The following is a 26,667-nucleotide window of genomic DNA, read 5'->3' on the forward strand; positions in this document are numbered from 1 at the left end:
ATCAATAAAACCCAATAAAATCTCGCATCGCCCTCGCCCCTCGCTCGTTCTCTGTCCCGTCGCCTGACCCCATCTCCGCCTCCACGCGCTGCCGGCGCCTCTTCCCAGAGAGTCGAAGCCCGCCCCCGCCGGAAAGCTTCCGAACCCCGTCGACTAGTGCGGCGTGGGTAAGGTTTTCCTCCGCCTCTTCAGTTCGCCCCCACCCGTCGTGGCCTCGGGACCCCCTTGGGCTGGATCTAGGGTTGCAAGGGGGCGGGTTCTGGAGGCCTCGGCAAGGATGGAGGTTGACGATGTCGCCGTCGACGAACGCACCTTCAAGGCCGACTTCACCGACGCCGGCGTCGACCAGCTACGGTTGCGCATGCGGGAGAAGCTGCGGGAGTTCAAGGACGCCGAAGAATCCCTGGTGGTAAGAGGATGCCACCCGCCCCCCCTTCCCTCCTACTACCCAGTTGCCTTGTTGGTGTGTGCTTATGTCCGTAGTTCTGCGAATAGTGGTATCACGTGTTCTCGCTTGGTTCGATTTCTATCACTTCATCTCTCAGTTGAAGAACTCTCATGACGCTGCTAGATCTCATGCGTTTGCAGCTTGCTTGTTTTCTCGCTTTCTGGGTTTTGGTCTGCGTTGGACTTATCAAGTTAGTATAATAGGACAGCTCAGTTAGTGTAATAGGCCATGGGCACTTAATGAAGTGCAATCATGCAAGAATTTTCTGAACTAAGAAAATTATTTCCAGCCGCCTCAGTCCTCTCATCTGAGGTATTTTTTCAGAAGGCAGTCCTAGACTAGGAAATTTAAATCTCTGTATTTATTTGTTTATGCATCTCTTTCTGCGTGATCCAGGCCTGGTTTATTTATTCAGTACTGCTAGTTCAGGAACACTGGATCATAGTCCCTACTTTCAAGTACTAAACTTAGTGCTAATATGGGCCACCCAAGTGCGATCATGTAGTGACTACCGAATACCGATCTTTGTATTGAGCGTGTGGCATGATGCTGGTGCTTTGCAGTTTGCATTTTTGTTTATCAGCTCATCAGTTCTTTTCTCATTAGGTGAATCTAGTCAATGGTAAATTGTGCTATTTTATCTTTGTATTTAGTGCAAATTACGGTGCACATTGTGTGCTCAAGGGCGGACATAGAGAGAGAATCACCCGTGTCCTCCGTGCAAATTTGTGTCCTGCTAGAATTTGTTTAGGGGGTTCACTCGTGTGAAATGCATGAGCTACAACAATCCTTGTCCCTACTTTCCAGTGCTAAAGTTCGTGCTAATATGCACCACCCAAGTGCGATCATGCAGTGACTACCGATTGCATTTAGAGCTCTGTGTTGAACTTGTAGCATTATGCTGGTGTGTTGCAGCTTGAACCTTGAGCATGTCTGTGCATCAGTTCATCAGTTATTTTCTTGTTAGGTAAATCTATTCACTGGTAAATTGTGCTATTGAATCTTCGTTTCTAGTTCAAATTATGGTACACATTGTGTGCACTGTGCATATACATGGATGGCTGCAGTGGTTCACGGATCTGAGAATGCAGTGCTCCTTCCAAGCACATTTTACCATGTTGCAATATGGATCAGTGGCTTTCTTATTCTAGAACCATGCAAGTATGTAAGCTTCCTTGGTTGCTTGTTAAGTAGCTCAAGTTCTTGCCTTTCCATCTTTTAATTCATATTACCCTAGCAAGTCCACTTCAATATCGCATGATGAAACTTCCTCAAGCCCACAGCTCTCAGATGGGTACCACCCAAGCATGGTTTTTGAGTCGCCGACTAGTCCCCTAGCCGGCGCAGGGATGGCGGCTCGGTGCTGGCTAGAACCAAAATTTCTTCGACTAGACGCGCGACTGGGGACGCCGCGAGCCTCACGACTTGACTTGCAGAGAGGAATTTTGGGGAGGGAGAGAAGGCACCGCATGGGGTGGGAGAATCGATCTGCTCCGCCATTGTTGTGGCCGCATGTGGGGAAAAGAAGGCACGAGGAAGGAGAGAGGAAACTGCTGCTGCTGGATGGCTTCAATCTTCATGGATGGTCAGGATGGTTTCAGGAAATATGGACGGTTTCTTAATGGCCCTTATGGGCCAGACATGCACCTGCTAGGCGCCAAGGCCTTCATCCTCTCCATCGAGCAACAGCACCACAGCAACTGTGCCCTCGAGCTTCCCCTCTGCCGCAACTTCTCCCTTTCCTCTCATGTCCTCTGCTAAACCCCCCTGGTTACTAGGCTCGACTAGGGTCGATTAGTTGAGACTAGTCTCCGACCAATCTCCAAGTCTGTTGAGTGGCGACTCGACTCGACTTGACTTGTCGACTTGAAAACCATGCACCCAAGCAGCACTCTGGCCTGTTGTTTTTTCATTGCTGTGATCGACCTACATACCCTGGCTTTATCACTGCAGCACACTTTTTCCAACACAGTCAGGTAACCACTACCGGCCTAAGTCGCTATCGTGGCGTCTCATTGCCGAAGGGACTATCTGTTGCGACATTGTTCGGTGATGGCATAGGTAACAAAAAGACACTTATTATGGATCGGAGGGAGTAGTAATCATAATGAGCGAAGTATGGTATTCCTATCCACAGAAGCGTCCTGTAGTGATATGTACATCACGCTAATACCACTTTTTTTTTACTATGTAATAATTTGTTTTCACATTGTGAAGCTAAAACATCATGCTTTCTTTCTCCTGTTGCTTTATTACATTGAGATTTTTGTAGAGAGAGCAATAAGTGAACCTCTATTGTTATCTTAAGTGCAGGAATATGTTATTGTGCTGCTCAGAAATGGTAGACGCAAGGATGAGGCCCGTAAGGAGCTCCATATTTTTCTGGGAGTTGATGAAAGTGCATCTTTTGTTTCGTGGTTAGTGCACATCACATGTGATTCACATTTCTCTCTGTGTCAACTATGTCCATGCCCAGTGACCAATCTCAACATGTTTTTCAGTATTTTTTCTGGTATAATCAATTAGAATTAAGTATTTACTTGTGGAGATATATCTATGTGACATTTAGACAGAATGATGCAGACTACATTGCTTTTAGCATTGGATCATTGCGAAATTTGCCAAAAGATGAGATAGTCTATAGAGTATTGTTTCACCCTTTAAAATCTCAACTTCAATACATTTTAGAGTAAATGAGAAGTTCTATGGGAATAATTTTTGTTCTTCTCATTCTCTATCATTTTAATGAAGTTTTAATTATATAGTTCTGTGGGTGATTTCTTTTTGTTTCTCATACAGCCAATTGAATTCGAACTTGTAGTTTAAACGGAGTTATGCTAAATTAAAAAAATCTAATGTTGGCTAAGTACTCAATCTCGTGGTTTGCACAATATGCCCCATTTACTCATATGTTGGATATACATTGCAATTACAAGCTACTTCATATGTTCCATAACATAAGGCATATTAGGTTTCATTAATACAAGATTTGACCAATAATTACTTCGTTAATATATCACTAGATTCGTTTTCAGAACTACTTGCTAATAATTATGATTTCATATCTTATAGACACATAGTAAAAATTTCTTATCAAGGCCTTGTCTTAAGGAAAACTAATTCGCTTTATATTATGGATGGAGGGGGTACTTATTTAGTTTTTGCATCGTTTTTTAGAAGTTGGCTACCTATTATACTGCAGTATGACACTTATCTGCAGTCATGAAAAGGTTGATTATTTCAACCAGTTCCTCTTTCTACCTGAATTATTCTGGTGTGTACTATAGCAACTATGGCAGTGAATAATTTGCCTTTTGAAAGTAGGTGTAGCTGGTATTCATATCATCTTATGGAGTGCATAATTAACACAGTACTGAATGTCCATGTAGGTTGTGGGACCATCTATCTTTAAATTTGCACCTATATGTGAAAACACAAGAAAAACGTGAGGTGGGGAATAAGGATGATGGAACCCCAAAAGAACTATATGGAGGAAATATATCATCAGAGACGCACTTGAGAAGCAATGATCAAACTCATGTTGAACATACAAGTGAATCAAATACGGCCACCAGAAGTCAGAATAAGAGGGAATGGAAGGTTATTGGTCGTGAAGGCAATAGAAACTTTCCACTTCGAAGTGTACTAACGGATATTTTGCATGGAGAAGAGAAAAAGCCGCAAAAGTCTACTGAAATACGTCAGCCTCCATCGTCTAATCAACGGAATGGCAGAAAGCGTGACAGGGAGGACGAACCACAACAAACAAAGGTGCGGATAGCAAATCTTTGTAATGGAACTGTTTTTGTTAACCAAAAGGATTACCTCCAACATTTAGCCCTGTCTATTTGTTCTATACTTTGCCATGCTTTGCTTCCTTTTTACTGTGTGTCCTTTCTCTGCATTTGGTTTACATTGTGAATTTCCAAATATTTTTGCTTCCCTCTCATAAATAGAAGCTTGTTAACACTGGCTTACCAATCTTTTAGGCAGCATCGGCAAGTATAATATAACAGAATTTAAATTCTAAGATTGTGGTTCAAAACAATATGACTGAAGTTCATTTCATTTTCCAACTGTTGTATTGCAAAAATAATTTTCTGGGTAACCAACAAACGAAATGGTTGCTTTCCATGAATATGATTTCATGAACTTTAGTTATTTTTCTACAGTTTTATTTTCCAGTTTGACAACTGATTGAGTGAACCGAGAAAGTCACCAAATAGACAGAAGAAAATCAGTATATTAACCTTAAATATTGCTTATATGTTACCTGGACAAGTAAATTGCTTGTGTTTCCCCAATCGGCATAGCAATGTAAGGCAGCTACCTAATTTCTTGTATAAGACTGGATGCATTCATTCTTAGTGCTTTTCTCCACTTGAAATTAATATGCCATCTGAGAACATTTTATTTATTTTTACCAGAGAGAATTGCCTTCTCGTCCCCTGCTTGGTGCTTCCCGCCGTCTCTTGCAATTTGCTGTTCGAGATGCTGTAAAGGCTGTACAGCCAACCAGCGGCTCTACCGAGACATCTTCTAAGCGCTTACGTTCTGTGGTTTCTACATCCACAGACAACATGCATGGTAGACAGTTAGAAAGATCTGCAGACAGCTTGCCTGACAGGAGATCAGAAAGATCTACAGACAGCCTGCATGACAGGAGATCAGAAAGAACTACCGACAGCCTGAATGACAGGAGATCAGAAAGATCTACAGACAGCCTGAATGAGAAAAGGTCAGACAGAACCAGGATTCTGCAAGTACCCGGAGCCGCTTTAGCTCTTAGAGCTGCCAAGGAGGCTGCGGCAGATTCTTCCAAGGCTAGATCTACCGGAAGTGTATTCAGTCGATTGGGTCAAGGGAATGTTCTGAATCAACCATCCCATTCTCGTGAAGAGAAGAAAGGGCATGAGGATATTGAACCAGCTACAACTGTAGATGGTCATGATTCTGATCATTATGATGATGATGAGATATCTGGAGATCTGGACATAGCTGATGGGGATGCTGAAATGAATGTTGATTCTACGTCTGATTATGATGTGGACATAGATGATGAAATTAGCAGGTACCAAAGTTCTGTTTCACATCGAGGCACCCTCTCTTCAGTTGTGGAGAAGAATTATATATCGACAAAATCCAGTGCTGAACTGGAGACCAACACAATGAGGCCTTCAAGTTTGACTAGTGAGGAGCAACCCCTTTCTTCATCACCAATAAGAGCAAGCAAAACTGCTGCTGCTCCGGTTAATCTCAATCCTGTGGAGCCTCCCAATAATGGAACCCTGAAAGATGTTCATCTTGTGGAGAAGCCAGACACCACACCTGTGAATGCTAATGTTACCTCTCCGGCCATTAATGTCAAAGTAAGTGACCTCATACCTTTAGTAAGCAATTAATCGATGCTAAGTTTCTCCATTTTTAGATACCTGTTCTAAATATTTTATTGAAGTTACGGAAGATCCACTGCAAATAAGCAGTTCCTCAGATCATGTAACTAATCTACATTTTCTGTATTTGAACTTTGAAGCTTGAACAAATGTTAATCAATAATAATAGAATGTATTGTATTTTGAGATGTAAATGAATGGCCATGTGAAAACAGCCACTTCTCTCTTTCTGGATCTCGAATATGACTTCAGTACCATTTTGTTATTCATTTAATCAGAAACATATTAATGTTTGCCCAAATATCCAAGGACATAGTTTTTCTGCTGGATGTTACATGCTAGTGACGGCTTGTACTCACTTGTCATTTGGGCTGAATACAGCAGTACGACTGGTGAATCATCATGTGAAAAAAAATACCATTATATTTCGAAGTCTTGCCAGTACTAGTGCCTACTGGATTGAATTGGACTTGTTTAGCTGTTGTAGAATTACTTTAGCCTAATTCTTTCTCGGTGTGATCAGTAGCAAAGGCCTGTGCTCATTTATCGTCAAATGAAAATTGGGATTTAAAGCCAAAGCTGTTGTTTTATATCTTTGCTTTTGTCTCCTGAATTTTAGACATAGTTTCTTCATTAGCTTTCTCTTGAATATTTTTGAAAATAGATTTTACGTTCTACTTGTTGCTCATGGTATTAATTGTTTCTGTTCTCAGTTCTTTTGGTCATTTGCCTTGAAGTGTATATTTTCACTTTGTGCCAATGTTTATAAATATATTTAGTAATCCTGTGGATGTGCTCTGAGTGTAAAACATTATTCAGGAATTAGGCCATGGAGAAGTCCAAAGGGATTCACAGCGACCTGCAACATCTGGTATGTGACAAAATCATTGAGTTTGATGTGATTTTTTGATACATGGATACATAATTTATTTGTTTTTGCAAATTGGAGATCTGTAAGGCACTTGTTGAAACTTTGTATCACTCATCAGTAGATAATGCTTCACATTTATTATTTGATTTAACATTTGGCTATCCTTGCAGCTGCAAGTTCGTATAGTACTGCACATCCCACTGAGGATGCAGATTCAAGGACCCTCTATGTCAGCAATGTAAACACTGTTGTCTTATCGCTTTTTTTATTTAATGTGCTTAGATTCTTCTATTTATCTGTCTATTTTGTTTGAAGGTTCACTTTGCTGCTACCAAGGACTCACTGTCTCGCCATTTCAACAAGTTTGGTGCAGTGCTGAAAGTAGTCATTGTTACTAATGCAGCAACAGGGCAGCCAACGGGGTTAGTTTGTCTCTTTTGCCAATGATTTCTGAGATAATATAGTTTTTAATGGTTCTGTTAATTATTTACTTATGACATAAAATTAACGTTGGCTGTAGAAAAGCAAGTTTCTAGGTCATGTTGGCATGTCTAGTTCCATTAGCTGCTGTTATGCCATGCCCTTTAATTCAAGATCCACATGGAAAATGTCTTGTCACATGTGTATGTGCATCTCAATTTGATTTATTCACACTGAATTAGTAAAAATGGAAGCAAATCGTAAATAAAAGGAGCATCCTGTAAAAGAAAGTAAACAAAAGGACACTGTAAGTTCATTTGGTATGTGAACTACGCGGCCTGCTTGATAGCATTGAGCAGGTGGTAGCAATATATGCGCCTCGTGTCCTCGTTGGCAAAACTATTAATGCAGGTTTTAAACTCATGTTGAGTTCTAGTTATATCCATGCAGTTTGGAATCCACTATTTAGGTCATAGCTTATGTCAATGTTTGACAAGTATGCATAAGGCCCATTAAATGGCTTTTAGTGGATCTTAGTGGAAGTAGTTCAAGAATCTTAGTGTTCAGTTTCAAGTCATGGTCCTAAGTGGAACATCAGTGCAAGTTGAGGGAGATAAAATAATGCTACTTCAATTCTCTAGTCAGCGATTCCTTGCCAATTTCATGGAAAGAACTCAATGATTTTCTTTAATCTGATACAGGTCCGCTTATGTGGAATTTTTACACACAGAGTCGGCTGAACGAGCTCTGTCATTGAATGGTACATCATTCATGACCCGCCTTCTCAAGGTATGATTGCTACCATCTTTTGAACTATTTTTAGCCTGTCATATACTGTTCTCCTTTGCTATTACTCCCTCCGTTCCACAAAACAACTCATATAGATTTTTTGGGTTTGTTCCACAATATAGCTTGTTTTTCTCTTGGCTCCCGCACCCAGCCAATAATAGTTCACATCCATTTAATACTAATCCAATATGAGTGGTCAGGCACTAGAAACGAGAGCTACTTTGGTCCAAGTGCACAAATCTATATGAGGTGTTTTGTGGAACGGAGGGAGTACTTTGGTTAATATAGAACAGCATCACTGTCTTGGTACTCGAGTAGAAGTAACATAGAGCACAAATCCTTGTAATTGATTCAGTTTGGCTTTCATATAATATATATTTCTGCGTTGGTTTTCCATGGATCTCATCGCATGTTTAGTTTCTATTACTTTGTGGGCTGGCTATTTGGGTTGCCGAAACCTCTGAGAATTGAGTCCACTGCATAGGTGACACTCATTCTGTTTTTTCTTGCATTGTAGGTTGTCAGGCGAAGCTCTCATGAAGCTTCTCACTTTTATGGATGGCCTGGTAGTGGTCGGTCATCAATGTATGCTAGGCATAGTAGGATGGCATACCCAAGGGGTGTTCTCCCTGGTAGTTCTTTTAGAGGGCGTACTCCGATGAAGGCCGGTGCCAGAAGTTTTCAGTGGAAACGTGAGCCTTCGGGCACTGATTCAAATCAGGTGCAAAACCCGACATGAGTGTGGCACTGTCTTCAGCTGAACAGGTGCTTCCACCAGCCACATATGAGATCATATTATAGTTGATCATGGACATGGTAATTGGTGAGAACCAATTGGTGTCTTTCCAATTGTGTAGCATATTTGAATCAGGACAATAGGGCCAATAAGCTAAGATGGTTGCTCCAAAAATGCTGCATAGCAAAAAGGAACCAGAAAACATAAAAAAAAGGAAAAAACAAAAAGGGGAAAGAAATTAGGGTGGAGTTCGATAAACTGGCATGCTGATACTTTATTGGGCTGCCGCAACAAGTTAGCATTTTTCATCTGCAGTCTGTAAGGGGCTTACTCGGATTTCAAATGAGCACAGCGTTTCCGTTGTGCTGGTGGCTGCTTCAATGAGGATTAGTTGCCACCAGACCAAAATGAGGACCAGTTTCCGGACATGATATTCTAGCGCGTAGACTCTCTTTTTGTAAGCCCTAATTGTATAGCAACCTATTTATTTGTACTCTACTCTCTGAACCCTCTCCCAAACAAAAAAATAGAGAAAAGAAAAGCAAGTCTCTGTTATTTCCAGTTGGACCAACTGTATTTATTTCTTAATGTATTGGTACTTTTTAGTTAGACATTCGTTGATGTGCTGAACATTACATTATCTCGAACATCCTTCCCTATCCATAAATGTATTGATTATTGAGCATGTTTACTAGAAAACCATGTTTCAAGGGTTTATAGTCATATTCCTTGTCAATCTTGCAAGGTGCAGTACCCGCCTTGTTTTTGTTGCTGCCAAGTCTGATTTTGTTAATTTATCTCTATGCTGTATGGTGTATGTATAGTGTATAATCTACTAACCTGTCTATGATGATCAGCATGCTGATTTTTGGCATTACCATTCGTTAAAGAGTGTTCGTTTGAGTGTGCTTCAGTGCAAACTGATATAAATGCACAGGAAGTTTCATGACAGATCTAATCTGTCACTAGCGCGGTTACCTCAGCATGCAATCCTTTGTGTGGAATTGGTCTTGTACTCTTGTCCTTGCGTAGGTTGCACCGTATGGGCAGGTTTCTATGTGCTGCACTCTTATATCTGCACTTGCAAGCGCCACAAAATCACCCTGTTTGCAAGTATGGGCACAGCATGCATCTTGCGATATAGTAGTACTAAAATGCAAGCAGAAGGAGCATCCTTGCAGAGCACGCGAAGCTAGTGTTTTAGCCTTTCGGTGCGTTAGCGGCAGCGGCATCAGTCTGCTAGTGGTTTCTCTGCGCAGCCCAGCGTCACCGTTCTGTCATGCGGATCCACAGATGATGTGGTGCTGTTGGCGTTAGGCCGGGGACCTGCTGGCTTTCCTTTGTGGACATCTTAGATTAGGATACTCCAATGGCGCCATTACCGATATGTAATCCCGTGGTCTATTAACACGGCAGCAATGCGTGTATACGTATCTCTACGTAGCTCGTCCCCACGTAAAGGACACAGAATTGTACTCCAAAACGGTCAATGGTAAACGGTCAATTTGAGCATGTGGTAGTAGTAATAAATTCTTGTTCCACACCACAAAATTACCACTAGACGTCTCGCGAACACACTATAGACGCCAACTCCAGTAATAAATTCTTGTTCCACACCACAAGATTACCACCAAATCCTAGATTCCAGCAATTAATTAAGGTTCCAGCCGTCGATAAGAACGGGAACATGGCCTTGTTGCAGCCTTTCTACATCCCTGGAATTATTTTATCTCTGTTCATCCATCCTCTCCTCCGTCCTCGCCAACAACATGACATGGTGATATGCATCAACGCATGTGTCACTGCTCCGTGGATCCATGTTCAAAACAACAATATCTCGTCCGATTTCGCTCGCCTGGGCGGGGGGCCACACTCTTGTGCGAAACAGCGTTAGGTCCGGCTTACGGGATTCTCTGCTGATAGAGATGCCTGGAAGAAGAAAAACGATAATATCACGCTTATATACTACTTACGGAGTAGCTCGTACAAAGCAGCCAGCGGCCACTTGGGCTGTCACGTCGACATATATATTTGGCCCCTCGTCGACTCTCGTCCTTGCGATGAATGGATCGATAAACAACTCGTTTTCTTGCATGCTGTGCTTTGTGGGGGCAACCCACTAATAAGCTTTCGTGCCTAATATATAAATTAGCCAATCTAGATGCGACCCGATCGGTGGATGGAATAAACGGAGCATTAGTCGGCAAGTGCTAGTATCTCTCTCCTGCAGGGGGCAGTGGACGGACGTGTTACTTCCGCTAGAAAAGAAAGGCTTGGATTTCTTCGTGCGATGTGAACCTACGTACGTATCGGGTGCAACTTGTTGTGGCCGGGTCAAAGTAGCTAATTAAGCAGCTGCCAGGGCAGCCAGTCCTGCCACTTTACAACCAGGGACCGGAGAAGGTAAGGAACCAGTACGTAGCCCGTGAAATTGTCAAACTGGCCTTTGTAACGTAGTCACAAATCAAACTACCCTGGTACTCTACTGGGCTAGTACTAATAAATCTAGGAGTAATCGAGAAGAAATTCCTACCTAAGACGATTTCAAGCAAACCGAACGACGGAGCCGTGCTGTGAGGTCGGCCGTCAATGGACGGACGGTAGAGCGTACAGGCGCAGCCGATCGTGCAGCCATGATTGATCCCAATCGACCGACGGATGGATCCGCTGTAGCTTCCTGCCTGCCTGCCCCAGCCGTTAGGTGGCCGGCCTCTGCGCCTACGGCCCTGCCGTCCTCTTTCTCCCCCAATCACGCATATTTTTCTTATGTTTCATAATATAAACTTATAATACCACAACCATCGGCCGTGACGGCAGGAGGTCGGCGATCATTGGCGGTCGAGACAGAAAAAAAAACACGCGGTAAAATCCCACTTTTTAACACGGACCAGCTAAACAAACTAAGCTGGCGTTTATTCTCATATTCTGTGCTCCTCTTTGGTCCACGTGCTTATTTGCGTCCAGTAGGAAGGAGGGCCTAGGCGCTCGACACGTGGACGCATGGGACAGCGAAAGGGCCCGCCCGCAGGGCACGGCAGGGGAGAGAGAAAAAGAAGAAGAAAGAAAGGCAGCAGCAGCTGCGCAAGCTCGTCAGGCCCAGCTCGTGCTAATCCGGACAGCTCAGCGGCGGGGACAGCGACACGGTGTGACCGGGAAAAAGAAGAGGATCCATCCATGGACGGACGGATGCCCACAACCCCGTCCTCAAAATTGTCTAAATATGAATGTATATATATATATGTTTAAAAATGTTTACGATGTCATCCTTAAAATTGTCTAAACATGAATGTATATATTTGTTTAAAAATGTCTGGATACATTTGATAAAAACAGGGTGGCATTTTTTCTGCCCGTCTTGTTTCTTTGTTGGGACCGACGAAGCGGGCGAAGGGGTGCCTGAGTGCGCGGGTCGGGTCGGTCAGATTTGGGCGGCTACGTAGAGGTTTACTTGGTACTGCTGCTAACATGTCACGGCCCAATCACGTGGGTGCGTGGCATGCGGCTGTCGCAGTCGGACACTTCTGCCCCTTCGCATGGGTTACGACACTTCTGCCCGTGGCATGCGGCTGTCGCAGGAGTACCAAGTTTACTCAAACTTGAACAAAATCTACCGCAAGTTATAACAAGTTTACTCAAACTGGAGCAAAGATTATCGTTGACCGGGGCGTTACCCAGAGGCCAGAACCGTCCTAGTAGGAGTACTATTACGTCAGTGCGTGTGCAAACTAGAGGCGTGGCCGCGTCCCAAACCACGGAAACGCACCGCATCATCCACTCGCTCATCACACAACACCACACAACACACGCTGTCCATCTCCTCCCTTCCATCCTAAGAAAGAGACCGCCTCCATCCCCAGGCTGTCAACCAAGACAAGTCCATTAGCCAGGTTACTCTGTTTCCCGATCCATCCATCCACCCGTGTGTGGTGTCTTTCCCTCCCAAACTCGTCATACGAAGAGAGCCAACCGGGCAAAGACCAAAAGGAAGGGGCAACACCGGCATTCCATTCCATCCACGCACGCGACACGCCGTGCCAACGCGGCCAGCACTGGAAATAACCCCGCGGCGGGCTGGCTCCAGCGGCCGACGTCGCTGTCGTCTCCCGAGAAGGAGAAAAGAAGAACGCGTACACCGCCCGCCTCCTTCCCAGGACCATAAAGAGCCCTCCCCCTTCGTCCCCCGCCCTCCATCCCACACAACCCATTCCCCAATCCCCAATCCCCAAACCTCTCTCCCCCCTCGACTCCTTCCCGTCCAGATATCATATTCCCTGCCTCGATCCCGTCCCGGCCGGCCGGCTTCCACAAGCTCCCCAGGCTCTTCGTCGTCGTCGCGCGGCCCGGGTGATCTGTAGAGAGAGCGTCTCGATTTGATTCCATGGCGCAGAGGGACAAGAAGGTGGAGGAGCCGACGGAGGTGCAGCTGCACGCGCCGGCGGAGATCACGCTCTGCGCCAACAGCTGCGGCTTCCCGGGCAACCCGGCCACCAACAACCTCTGCCAGAACTGCTTCCTCGCCTCCTCCTCCTCCTCTTCATCCACTGCCGCGTCTCCGCCGTCGCCTTCTTCCTCGTCCTCTTCGCCTTCGGCGCCGGCGCCGTTCCCGCTCTTCGACAAGCCGAGGCCGGCCCCGTCTTCCTCGGCGCCGGCGGCTGTTGTTGTTGACGGGCCGGGGCCGGCGGCGTCGGCGTCGCGGTCTTCCGTGAACCGGTGCCGCAGCTGCCGGAAGCGCGTGGGGCTGACGGGGTTCCGGTGCCGCTGCGGCGAGATGTTCTGCTGCGCGCACCGCTACTCGGACCGCCACGACTGCAGCTACGACTACAAGTCCGCCGCCAGGGACGCCATCGCCAGGGAGAACCCCGTCGTGCGCGCCGCCAAGATCGTCCGCTTCTGAAACGCCAAACCATCATCGTCGGATCATCCCATATACTATTGCTCCACCCAGAGAGTCCCAGAGAGAAGAAACCACAAATCTTCTGAAGTAAAAAAATCCCCTCTTTTCTTCTTCTTCCCTTTCTTTCCTTTTGAATGAAAAATTAAAGGCGAGCAAACTTGTTGCCGTCCATATTGTTCTTGAGAGTTTGTTTGAAGAAAAGAAGGTGAGAAAAACGAAGGGAGAGGAGGCAAGAAAATTAAAGGTGATACTAGAAGATGATTGGTGGCCGGCCACGACGGAGGAAAAGAAGGAGAAGAATAGTGCGATGATAATGTTGGTGCTGTAGGCGGTGGTTGAGAGGAGAGAAAGAGACGGGGTTGGTGTGTACTGTTTGTTCCACGATCTCTATTTAATTGAATTTCCCTTTTGTATAAAATTATCCCATTCGTCAATCCTTCTCCACTACTATTATTACGATGCTTTAGTAGTAGCTTTCTCCTTTTATTATGTGTTTTCTCTCCATTGGCTGCGATTTGTCATTGACAGCTCGATCATTGACGTCCGGGGCGGGGCGGCTCTATTATGATGGGTGTTGGAATCGCGTGGATTAGTTCCGCCGGCGAAGCTCAATTATTTGGGTGGGTGCACCTGCACCATACACTACGTACAAATCGCAAACGCAATTTGCAAGGCATTCTAAACAGGATTCGGCGTGTTTTTCAGACAAGTCGTACTGGTTCCACAACCAATTCGTCCAAGATTTTCTGTGGCAGAAATCAGAAGATCAATCGAGCAGCCCAGCTGATCATGTCTAGGTCGGCCAGCTGCATCTCGTTCCGTCCGTCCGCAGAGGATCCCGCGTGGACCTTTCCGCCCGGAGGGATCTTTCGCGGAGGGCGGCGGTGGCAGTCGCACCGGGGAGGGGCCCCACTTGCATGCACACACGGCATCGGGTGTCGGCAGCCGGACGATATTTCTATGCGTTAAAAATCTCGTGGCAGCTGCCATCGTGGACGGGCGGCGACGTTGCCCAGGCTGGAACGGAACGGGGGCCGCAGCCGCGGGCTTCTTCTTCGGCTTTCTCGTCGTCAGCTGATGAATTGAAATGCTCCCTCTGCTTTTGTTATTGCTTACCCGGTCGTTAAGTTTACGGGCTACGGCGTCGGCGGCGACAGACAAAACTCGGACAAATTATGATCCGTGGCGTGCGGGAAGGGACTTTGCTTGCTGTTACGGCCACACGGTGGAACTAGAGATTATACTACTACGAGAAGATTGTACACAGGGAAGTGAGATCGAATCTCCGAAAGCGGGATTATCTTTCTGATGATCAGGGGATGTTTGATGGGATGCCGGCGGTACAATGATTGGTGGATTCGTGAGGCGGCAAGCGGGGGGAGTACGCCTTTCGGCGGCCGTGGAAGGGCGGGGCAGATTCTGTGAATTCTGCTGCCGCCGCACAATGCTTGACACACACGGACGGACCGCCGGCCTCGTATTCCTTTCCTCAGGCTTTGAGCCGGCCAGTCGGGGCTCGTGTACCTTTTTCTGTGTCCTGTTTGGGGTTATTGGCTAGGTTCTGGGTGCATATTCTCGTGTACGTTTACGTTTTGGGTCGGGTCGACTCTTGACGTCTACTAGTGGCTCGCGGGTTCGGTTCGGTGCGGAGCAACTTTGGACTCGGTGGAAACCACGCCGCGTTGTGTGTCTGTAGTCTGTAGAAGGAAACCACGTAGCTGGCCACGTAGGCTGCGGAAGTGGAACCAACCACGGAAAGAGAAAGAAGGGTACGCAGCGCAGAGACATGAATTTATGAGTGGAGCTGATGCGGACGACGTGCACTGCAGGAACAGAGAGAGATGGAAGAAATGTTTCAAAAAAAAAAGAGAGATGGAAGAAAGGTTTGCGCAGCGCAGAGATTATGTGATGCTGCTCTGACATGCTTCGCCGTAGAAAGTTTTTTAAAAGACCGATTTGTTTTCTTTCTATTTACGTGGAAACAGTGTTTTTTTTTTAAAATAGCCTATAACTTTGTTCAAACATTTGGATCATAAACTCTAGAACAGCATGGCCACTCTTTTAAAAACAGTGGTAGTCCTAGCCCGTTCTAGCTGTTCCGTCGTTGGTTGGGCTACCGGCCGGAAGTTACACGGCCCAGGAGGCCATCATGGTCGAGAGAGAGCCCAGCAGCGTCCGGAAGCCCAGATCGTCCCACATGTAGTTGGCCAACCCGGGCACACGAGTCAAACGTAAAGAAGCCCAGATCGCCCCACATGTAGTTGTTGCCCGCGAACCCAACAAAAGAGACAGGCCGCCTACGGCCTACCACAGCGCTGGACGGGGATTTCGTGGAAAACGGATGGTGGCCTGGTGGGCATCATCACCGTGCCGCGCCGGATCGAGCGCACGTCTCGTGCTCGCTTCTCTCTCCCTCTGGTCTCAACCCTGTCTTCTCGTATTCTTCACTCTTCACTCTTCAGCACCTCCGAGGCCACCGGAATGGCCGACATCTGCAACTGCAAGTCGAAGGCAAGCCACGGTCTCAACTCCTTTGACTTACTGTAGCGTCAGCGTGCCTTTGGCTCACTGTCAAGCGGGACCCACAGATGGAAGGCCCACGTGTCAGTGACTCAAAGGCACTGCGCCGTACTGCAGAGGATCCACAGCGCTCAAGGTGCCGGTTTTGTTATTAAAAAAAAAGGATGAAAAAAAAATACTATGTCGTCTGATCGGCGTGTACATCGCTAGCCGCGCGGGCCCTCGCCCGTCGTCGCGTCTCAAGCTCTCAGGCTTAGGCGCTAGCTAGCTTGGAAGCACTCCGTACGTGCCCGTGTGGCCCTGCAGGCGTGCGCACGCCCACACGCGGGGTCGCGGGCAAATCGAGATGCGAGAAGCCGAGAATACCACCCATCCATCGTGGACGGCCGGCCGCGCTTTCCTTAGACCGAGGGCGTGCGCGGCATGCAGATGCCCCTGCGGCGGTGGTGCCACGGCGTCAATCGCTAGGCCCGCAGAGCGTGCGCATGCATGCCCTCGGAACGTGGCGCCGGCCCGGGCGCGGTCCTGCGCGCGTAGCGTGGTGCGTGCCCTATCGGCGCGCGCGCGGTCCTCACTCCTCGGACTGGCCGCAGGCCCTTTCTGCAACGCAGTGCACGCGCGCCCCGGCCGTTTGCGTTCGCGGTCACTAGCTTGTCAGCCGGGCACGGCACGGCACGGCGGTCGCGGCACACATGCTTCCGTTCGAGCCGGGGTGATGACCCCGGGACCCAGGTCATGACGACATAATTTTAGTTATATATGTCGGCATCATAAAATTGAAACTAACACTAAGCCCGCATTCCGGCCATATGCCGGCATGACTATATTGTCTTATGAGTTTATATGATAAGGACGAGTACCTTGATCTCGGCGATTGCTGAAATCTCTCGACGGTCTTTTATCCTGACCACGCGATGCAAAGTAAATCAGAGCCGTCATCATCTCAGAAAAGCAGTCAGCGCCTGCGTACCGGCGTCAGGCGACTGCAGAGAGGAAGCACCAAAAGAGAATCTCTGACGGAAGCCGGCAAAGGATAGCGGTACTTTCTGCAGGGTGACAGGAAAAAGTAAAGTTGTCTTGTCACCTGCGGTGCTATCGGGAGGGAACCAAGTCGCGTGCCCGGCAGGGCCCAAAGAAGATGGAGTTAGACTCGGCCCACATGCCAGTGTGACATGGGCAGCATATAAATAGAACCTTACCCCTCTGTAGTAAGGGACGGTGCACCTAGACAACTAGAGTTTCCCCTTCTTCTTCTTCTTCCTCAAGGATACAGCTCAAGGAGCGACATTGTTGAGCTTGTCTATCTCGGCTAATACAACAAAGCAGGAGTAGGAGTCTTGCCTCTGCAAGAGGGCTCCGAACCTGAGTAGATCCATGTGTGCTCGTGTGCTTTGTGCGTGTTTCCCTTCACGTCCTTCTTCCACTGGTTCCTTCTTCGTACATCGGCCCCAAGTTAAGTCATCTTATGGCATCTGCCGTGACACCATCACGACAGTTCAAGCCCCTTTGTCCTGATGAACTGAGGTGCGGTTCAGTTAATTACTCGCTCCACTCCGCGGAGATGCCCGCAATTCTTCTCGCGCAGGGAAATGGGATTTACGAATATTACGGCCACCCATGATCCAGCATTAGCAATTCCGTTTGCATTATAAGGTGGTGTTCGCAAGCAAGCTAGCTAGGCTCCACCTAGCGCTTTCCCGGAGCGTACGATGATACTACTATATCATCATGTTCAGTCCAGTGTAAAGGTATCGACCACATGTGACTCCTGGTTCTTTCCGAATGGCCATAGAGCTTAAAAGTTCAGATTTGGTGGCACTGATTGATCAGCACTCACCGCCATCATGTTTCTGCGCCAAAAGGCCAAAGTTTAATTAATTAATCCTCACACACCAAAAGGTCGCAAATGGTATACAGTGAAGAGATCAGAACAAAAATTTAACTAATGTGGCCTAATCAACACCTTTACCATGCATATGTATGTCCCCCTTTACATGGCCAAGAACCGTTATTCAATTGATGCCTAAACACCAAGCGTCTCCATTACCTCTAAACGATCAGTACAATGCATGGGCTTGCAATGCTAATGGCCGACCGGTAGAGCCATCCATACAAAAAACAAGAATACAATCTCTCCTGCTTTAGGCCTTCTGCATTGGTGGCCTAACATGCATGGCTAGCTGCAAGTGTCTGTGGTCCGTATTGCTTTACACCCTCTGCATTTCACTCGGGAATTGCATATAGTGGGGCTGCGTGAGCAGGTCATGTTCAACCAACGCAGGGAGTAATCAGCCTAATGTGCAATTTGGCTTCTTCCTTTAAGTTGTTTCAGTTACATGGAGACAGAGTAAAAGAGAAATTGTATTGTTCCAACAAAGTTGAACACAAGAGTAAGATATAACAAGTGGAAGTAACTTTGATTCTTTTGCTGTTTTAACTTGTAAGGCTTCCTTTTATGATCAGTTGATTCTTTTCCTGTGACTGGAGTCATTCTGATATTCTCTTTGCGCGAGGATTCTAATCATGTTGGAGCTTTTTGAGTAGTGGATAGCCTCTTACTTGATCTGCTGGGACTAGGAGCAAATCATCAAACATGGTAGGCTGTTCTAAGTTCCTAACAAGTCATGAGCTAGCTGGAGTACTAGATAGAACAATCACTTGAAGATTCTGTCCAGTAAACCTCCACAACAAACAAGGCAGGAAGATTAGTTGCAGAACCATCTGAGACAGACATGCCCAACACTACATTCGGTCATTCAGAGACGAAACGGCGGTCCGCTTTGAAACATGTCACCCACAACCGTGCAATCAAGCATTCCGAATCCCATGGCATGAAGAAGATTTTGCCATTGAACATCAAACTGCATGCGCATGATTGATTTTTTGTTTTTTATGAAAGTATATAAGCAGTTGAGCAGGTACATATCTGCCATGTTTGAGCACGTAATACTACTTTGGCTTGCCTATTTGTAATGGCCCAACTGCTAGAGATATGTCTGTTTCCAGCAACAGAATCCAAGGTGGGAGATCAGCAACAGAACACAATTGGTTGTTCTGCGCCGTAGCAGCACAGAAATTGAGGCGTTTTAAGAAGCATCAGAAATTGTGGCATGATTGGTTTTGAGAATAACTTTGGCCCCTTTTGAGTCGGACATGCTTTTTATTGATCCATGAATAGTGAATACTGCAGCATTTTTATGTAAAAAAAATTCTGAGTGTTTTACTTCCTCCTGTCTTTTGCATCATGTATCATAAGTTGGTATTACAAGAAATTTCAGGTTTGACCATTCAATTTTAGAAAGGATCAACATCTTCAACGGTAAATTTGTAACACTCCAATAAATTAGTATTTCTAGATTCATCACGAAGCAAGCTTTTGTAATGTTTATTTAGTTTTATTTAGAATAATATATTTATTGAAATAGATACTGAAGCCACATCTTGGAGAATTTAAATATACAGGAGTATTAATAAACGGCATATATCTTGACATTGGAGCATTACTTATGTAAAAAATGGTCAACTCCTGGTTTGGCTCTGTGTGATAATTATTAGGTAGGTCACCTCCAGCATGATTTCTCTCATTTCTTATAATACCACCTTAATAATTCCCCTAAATACCCAAATAGAAGTAACCTTCAGAGACGACATTCGTGGATTTTTCCCTCAATTTTTTCGGTTCACATATGAGAGAATTATATGACCTATTGCACGTGTACCTCTAAGGGTAATGCACAGAGATCAGATCAGCAATGGAAGGTTCGTCCAGAATTTTGTTAGATAGTAATATATGAATACGTAGTGGTTGGCTAGTTAACAGTTGGCTGAAATGATCGAATGTATTCTAAACTATACCAACTCTAGTTCATATATAAATCGGCATTTCCATACGTTGGAGTTCATACTCCTAGCATTTGTTCTTTCACTGAGCATTATCATGTTACTGATATCAACCAAATCACACAATGTAATAAATACTTAAGACAAGGAACCCAAAATTGAGCCGAAATCCAGCGAAACTACAAGTCTGTCAGTTTCTGGAAGCACCAAACAGGCACTAAGATTATTAACAGGCGCGCCTTATAGTGTTTTTTTTTGGCATCGTAGGAGGAAAACATGGTAGCCTCATCCAAGGCCAGAAGCTGCAAGCCATGTAATCTTAGCTGTTGCACGCTTTGCAACCACACTACTCCAAAGCAGGGGGTGCAAAGCAGCAGACAGAAGCAACTGAACTTGCACAAGCGGGTAATACTATAATGCAATCCCTATCAATCTATCTACTTAATTATACACTGTGATTGATTAGGTGTCAGCAAAGAATAATCCCAGCTCCATCCCTACCTATGATTCTCACCACATGCGGTTCATCGGGGAGATCATCAAGCAGCAGCTCAGTTCAAAACTGAGAAAAGGCAGGAGCAGCAGGGACCAGTGATGAAGCAAGCAGACCATGCATGCGTGCTCCAACTTAAACAATGGCGTGCATGGGTGCACTGGTGAGTGGTGAGGTAGCAGCAGCATATGGCGAGGCTAGCAATACCAGTGAACTGGCACTTGCTTGGTCTGTCTGTCCTGTATGCCGTACGTACAAGTGTGTTTAGTTAACTGTAGCCCCTCTTTGCGGGCTCTCCATCTGCCGTTCGATCAAGTAATCGAGCTCTCTGTGTGTCAGTGTGTTCCTTCCGGGAAACTGCAGCTGTTGTCTTGATTTCGAACAGGGTTAGTATTTCAGGGTGTTCTTTAAGTTCTTAACTGTAAGACAAGAAAACACTCACTGACTCACTGTTTGGGAGCTTATGCTTCTGAGTACTGGCTTGTCTCTAATTTATTATTCTCTTCGGTTATAGTCAGAAGTTCTTGATGAATGATGACACATAAACAATGAATACGCACTTGAACCTACTCGTAAATTTATACGCAGCCCGGCAGCCGTATTTATATGTCGTTGCGAAAGAACCGTAATACTATCAACTTCGTCGCCGTGAAGACGACAGAGCCGTGGGAGAAAGGAATCGCTTGGAATTATCGCCGGTGACACGGCAAACTGATGCTCTTTGCGCGCTTGTCGCCGTCGCTGCACTTTGTTTGTGATACCCCGTCCGGACCTCAGAATCTAGCTGCCAAGCAAGCAGACAGACTGAGATGAAACAAATGCTCAACAAATCCACATGATCGCAGCAGATTAACACATATCTGTAAGTCAGTAACACTAGAATACTTGAACTCCGTGTAACTTATCACATCAACGACAACGGGCCCTAACAACTCCTTGACCAGAACTGATTAAGCAATCGATCTGACTACTTAGATGGCGACAAGGTCGTTTCCACTCTCATTGTTGATGCATTATTACCAGGTTTAAGTATGCCCATCGACCCTTTCACTGAAATTTGGTCCAGAAAACTGAACCGATCCACTTTGTATTCTTCAGTCTTCACAAGGAGACGCATCACGAAATGCAGATATTCATCGATAATTATCCCATGCTCGCCTCCAAATCCAAATTCCTCTGTCTCTTAACATTGCATCACATGATTGCCGAGTTCGTCTCTAGCGGATCTATTCGATTCCATATTCCCTTTATCACACTTCGATCCACACGTGGAAACCCCCGCCTTTCCCTCCTTGAGCTCCACGCCCACTGCTGCTGCTCTACCTTTGCTGCATAATCAATCAAGCGGCGATGCAATTGTTTATACATAACCATCATCCAACCTGCAGGATTAGTGGATCGGCAACGGTGTCTGCTCGGCTATTTTAATCACCAGCGGCGCAGAGGGGGTTTGTGTGCTTATCTTTTTTTATTTACAGAGTCACGCCAAAAGAAAAGATCACTCACTATGGTTGGTGAGCACAATTACAAGTGCTAATACTAACATTCTTGCAAGGAAACTACTCATGCGTTATGTCTGAGCTGTGGAGTGCAATTGCAGTGAACATACCACTATGCTATAAACTTTGTTACTGTGACTCCCTCTGCTTTCTCAGTTGTACGTTGGTCAAATTTCGATAACCAACCCTAAACTATTTAGATTGTCAATTGGAAGCTTAGAACATTAAGAAAAAAAATCTTCACTGGAGTTTCATTGGAAACAAAACAATTTTTTAGAACAAAGAAACAATCAATTTTTCCCCAATAAAATTAGGAATGGGAAAAACTTGAGACTTCAAAGGCTACAAAAAATTAAAAAAACATAGGAACAACATATGAATCCTTGAGTATATTATTCTTATATAAGAAAAATGCCTAGGGTGCAGTTTGGATCAAAAGGAACAGTTCCTTAGATTCTCCTGAAACTCCGACGAAATGAGCTATTTCATAGGAATTTTGGAGGAAAACAAACGTGCCATCTTATTTGGTACATGATACTTTAATTCTCATGTTTTTTTGTATTCCTAGTTTTTTAGTGTCTGTGTTCCAAGGGGAAAAATCTCTGAGAATTGCTCTCTGCACTAAACAAGCAAAGGGGAGGAAAAAAATCTAAGTTTTCAGAAAGAAAGGAAAGAAAATGATTTAAGCAGAGCAGCATGTCCCTTTTCCCTCCCAAAAGCTTTGCCCTGCCCACCTCCTCCTCTTATATCTCCCCTCCAAACTCTCCTCACCTCTCCATTAGCGCACGCACGCACGCCCTCACTCCTCCCCCGGCGCGCTCCCTATTCTTAGGAGAGAGCCCGAACCAACGTACAAACCCGCGCCCGCGGCCGCCATTGCCGGGGCCAAGCCCATGGACGTCGACCTCGACCGCGTGCGCGCGCTGCGCGTCCTCGGGCGAGGCGCCATGGGCACGGTCTTCCTCGTCTCCGACGCCGGCTCCGGCACCCGGTACGCCCTCAAGGTGTTCGACAAGCGGTCGGGCAAGCCCGGCGCGGACCGGCGCGCGCACTGGGAGGTCTCCCTGCTGTCCCGGCTCGCTCAGAACCCGGCGGCGCACCTCCCGTCGCTGCTGGGCTCCGCCGAGACGCCCGACCTGCTCGCCTGGGCCGTGCCCTACTGCCCCGGCGGCGACCTCAACGAGCTCCGCTACGCCCTCCCCGACCGCGTCTTCTCCCCCGCCGCCATCCGCTTCTACGTCGCCGAGGTCGTCTCCGCGCTCGCCGACCTCCACGCCGCCGGCGTCGTCTACCGCGACCTCAAGCCCGAGAACGTCCTCCTCCGCGCCGACGGCCACGTCACCCTCACCGACTTCGACCTCTCCCGCTTCCTCCCCACCTCGCCTTCATCATCTCCCCCGCCGCCGTCTTCTTCACGCCCGCCCGTGTTCGCCCGCCGCCGCCGCCACGCCGAGAAGCGCGAGCAGCCGCCTTTACCATCCGCGGCCCCGTCCACGACGCCGAAGCAGCAGTTCCAGACCCTGGTCCGGTTCCTCATGAGAAGCGGCAACGGGGCCGGGGGCGCCATGGACAACCTGCTGGGGAAGAAGGCAAAATCGGCGCGCGTGTCGCCCGCAGTGAAGCCCGCGGCGTGCTCCGGAAGGTCGTACTCGTTCGTGGGCACGGAGGAGTACGTGGCGCCGGAGATGATCCGGGGGGAAGGCCACGGGCTGGCCGTGGACTGGTGGGCCGTGGGGATCCTGATCCACGAGATGGCCTACGGCCGGTCGCCGTTCAAGGGGAGGAACCGCAAGGAGACCTTCCGGAACGTGCTGCACATGGATCTCGAGTTCCCGGGCGACGCGCGGCGGCGGACGCCCGAGCTCGCCGACCTCGTGTCGCGGCTCCTGGAGCGGGACCCGGCGAGGAGGCTAGGGTTCGGCGGCGGCGCCGACGAGGTCCGGGCCCACCCGTTCTTCTCCGGGGTGGACTGGGAGATGCTCGCCGAGGTGTCCCGCCCGCCGTACATCCCGCCGCCCGCGGATCATCAGGACGAGGCCGCCGCAGGCGGAGAGGGGTTCGACGTCAGGGATTACTTCACGAAGCTGCACCAGCCCACGCCGCCGGAGTCGGGGAGGAACTCGTCGGATTTCTCCTCGGAGTTCTGACCGGCCGGCTTGTGTTAGCTAATTAACGTGGCAATCTTAGAGTTATGCCCCTCGGTAGATTGCTTGTGTGGCAACGAAGCGGGTCAGGGTTCGCGTTGTACAGAAAGTGGGGATGGTTGTTTGGGGGCGATGCTGTTGTAGTGTTGGGAGAAATGTGCAAACAATTTTGAGAGGTGCACGTTGACGTTCGGTCCAAAGCCCTCTCTGTCTCTCTCAAGATGAATTATTCGCCACGGGATTTCTGATTACTTACTGCTATCGTATGCCATTACCGATTGGAACACAAGCATTTGTGAATTCCATCCGGCTTGGAGGGATTGGTCGATCCGTGCTGTCTCGCGCTGTGAGTTGTTGAGATCCATGTGAAGTGCTCTCTCATGTGATGGTTCTAGATTTTTCAATTCACGCACATGCCCATGCGATTCTTTGAGCGTGCACGGGTGGCCAATGCCATTGAACTGATTCTTTCTCTCCTTCAAGACCATCTTGTGTTTTTTTTTCTTGTCAAAATAGTACTCCATCCATTTCATAATTTTTGTCGAAATATTACATGTTACCTGACCCTTTTTAAAAATAGATACATTCATTTTTTAACAATTTTCAGACAAGAATTACGGAAAGGAGGGAATATGAATTATACGGTCGTTTCTTGTTTATTAGATCGACGGCCATCATCCAATGCCTGAAATACAAATCGATCAAGCCTCGAAAAACAAAGAAAAAGGAATTCGTTGATATAACGATTTTTTGATTGGTGGTGTGTTTGATCGAATGATATTCGAACAGGTTACCTAACTACCTAGCGTCGTCGTACTAATTGGTGGGTACTCTACGTGAGCTTGCACTAGCTAGCGCGCGTGGCACGCTATTACGCAGGTAGGTTTGGTGTGTGGGCTCCTTAACTAAAGCCTTACCAATCCTTTTGAGGCCATCAATTGCTTAGTATACTACGATCTGTATTTTAATCATGGAGTAAGTAGTAACTTGGTACTGCAGTTGAGAGAATTTTGTGAAGAATGTACTAAGGATTAGGAGACACGTGGACTGTTGTTGTTCTCGACAACAATTAGAGTAAGGGGTACCAAATTTCGGTGGCACAAGTACGAGTATAAAAGTAGGGTGTGTACGCCGGCCTTATAGCGAAGGTCGCCGTATACTTGGACAGATTGACACGTCGATATTTTTTGAATAGGTTCGGTCGACACTGCAGGTGCGACTTAGTTTTATGTTAGGAGAGGCTTCGAGAGGGTCGTTAGCCAAAGCGTTCGTGTCGATCGAGACTCTCCGAATCACTTAGCGAGAGGTCGAAAGGGGCCGCCTCGTAGGCTTCCCAAGTAGCGAGGTCGAGATACCCTTAAGACTCTAACCCGATTCCCTCTCCTTCGGGCTCGGGCCGAAGGGGCTTCCCGAAATTCTGAAACTAGAGCTCATCTCAAAGAAACTCTCTAGGCCTCTCCCCCGAGTTTATTCAAGTGGGAGTGAATGGTACATGTCCCTATGGAGATATTTATAGCCTAGGGGTCCATGACAAAAGACCATGGCTACCCTTGGGGGAGAGAGAAAAGTGGGACAAAATGGTAAAATTAGCTTCTTGGTCCATAGCTTTTGTATGCACCATGTGGGAAAAGTGAGTCTTGGTCCATGGTCCATCATGAACTAAGGGCCCCCTCCTCACACCTTTTTGCCCCCTACTCTAGCTCATTTGACCCTTTGACCATGGCATGAGAGGTTTGACTTGTTGACTTGTCTTCCTTTCCCACGTAGGATTGACCGTGCCACGTGGACGTCTTCACTCGTGCTTGGGAAATGTTGACCCAGTCGTCGCCACGTAGGATTTACGGTCCGGCCCATATAGGGGTTTATTTTACTACAACAGTAGCCCCCTTGAGCTGAGCATTGTCTCCGTCCGGCCGAAGGCGTCACGGAGCTGAGCATTGTCTCCGTCCGGCCAAAGCCTTTTCTCCACATGATCGAGCCAAGGTGGGGGCTTGGCGTCGTTGCGAAGTTATGGGGACCAAGGTGCCACCGGTGCTTGCAGGTTATCCCGGGGAATCTTCGTCGGCGGCCGCGTCCTTTGTGCTCTTGTGAAGGTATGGCCAGCTCTCCTTGGGTCGAGCATTGAGCTCTCGGGTGTGGCTGGCCTCGCCGGTTATTTCGTCGAGCACATTTGGTGCGATCTGCGGCTGGCTTCGAGTGACGGAGCTTCGGGGCACCTGGCGCGGCAGGCATGGTTAGGACGCGGGCGACGTGCACGGGGGCGAGCTTGGAGTTGGTCGGCACGGAGCGGGCGCGTGGGCGCGGGCGTCGAGTTCACCGAGGCGCGCGCGGGGCGCGCACGCGGCGCGGGCGGCGTGCCCGGGGGCGAGCTTGGAGTTGGCCGGCATGGAGCGGGCGCGGGGGCACGAGCTTCACGTTCGCCAAGGCACACGCGGGGCGCACAGGGGCGAGCTTGGAGTTGCCCGGCACGGAGCGGGCGCGCGGGCGCGAGCTTTACGTTCGCCGGGGCGCGCGCGCGGGGCTTGCCCTCGGCGCGGGCACGGCGCACGGGAGCGCGTGTGGAGCGGCATAGGCGTGCGGCGCGCGGGCGCGCAGGGAGTGGCGCGGGCGGGCGAGGCTC

The 26,667-nt window shown here is 47.6% G+C and overlaps 3 protein-coding genes across 3 annotated transcripts; all 3 read left to right on the forward strand.

The window, feature by feature from the left end:
• On the forward strand, positions 1-9,356 carry LOC100844096. Its single transcript, XM_014901438.2, has 9 exons — positions 1-409; positions 2,762-2,865; positions 3,838-4,219; positions 4,876-5,817; positions 6,661-6,712; positions 6,883-6,950; positions 7,028-7,134; positions 7,834-7,921; positions 8,439-9,356. Exons 1-9 carry the CDS (start codon positions 278-280, stop codon positions 8,658-8,660), a joined length of 2,097 nt encoding a protein of 698 aa, XP_014756924.1. The 5' UTR covers positions 1-277; the 3' UTR covers positions 8,661-9,356.
• A 3,471-nt stretch (positions 9,357-12,827) lies between these two features.
• LOC100844393 (zinc finger A20 and AN1 domain-containing stress-associated protein 11) lies at positions 12,828-13,998 on the forward strand. Its single transcript, XM_003574690.4, has one exon. The coding sequence runs from the start codon at positions 13,036-13,038 to the stop codon at positions 13,549-13,551; it is 516 nt and encodes a 171-aa protein (XP_003574738.1). The 5' UTR covers positions 12,828-13,035; the 3' UTR covers positions 13,552-13,998.
• Positions 13,999-22,645: 8,647 nt separating this feature from the next.
• On the forward strand, positions 22,646-24,373 carry LOC100844697 (serine/threonine-protein kinase UCN). The gene has a single exon (XM_003574691.4). The coding sequence runs from the start codon at positions 22,797-22,799 to the stop codon at positions 24,048-24,050; it is 1,254 nt and encodes a 417-aa protein (XP_003574739.1). The 5' UTR covers positions 22,646-22,796; the 3' UTR covers positions 24,051-24,373.
• Positions 24,374-26,667: the final 2,294 nt, after the last annotated feature.

Source organism: Brachypodium distachyon, chromosome 3, assembly GCF_000005505.3.
Source record: "Brachypodium distachyon strain Bd21 chromosome 3, Brachypodium_distachyon_v3.0, whole genome shotgun sequence".
NCBI classification, from domain to species: Eukaryota; Viridiplantae; Streptophyta; class Magnoliopsida; order Poales; family Poaceae; genus Brachypodium; species Brachypodium distachyon.

Excerpts from the sequence above, each read along its gene's own strand:
- LOC100844096 (XM_014901438.2), top strand. The coding sequence starts at position 278 with ATGGAGGTTGACGATGTCGCCGTCGACGAACGCACCTTCAAGGCCGAC. Across the intron at positions 6,951-7,027 it reads GGACCCTCTATGTCAGCAAT|GTTCACTTTGCTGCTACCAA; the intron begins GTAAACACTGTT and ends TTTTGTTTGAAG. Across the intron at positions 7,135-7,833 it reads GCAACAGGGCAGCCAACGGG|GTCCGCTTATGTGGAATTTT; the intron begins GTTAGTTTGTCT and ends AATCTGATACAG.
- LOC100844393 (XM_003574690.4), top strand. The coding sequence starts at position 13,036 with ATGGCGCAGAGGGACAAGAAGGTGGAGGAGCCGACGGAGGTGCAGCTG.
- LOC100844697 (XM_003574691.4), top strand. The coding sequence starts at position 22,797 with ATGGACGTCGACCTCGACCGCGTGCGCGCGCTGCGCGTCCTCGGGCGA.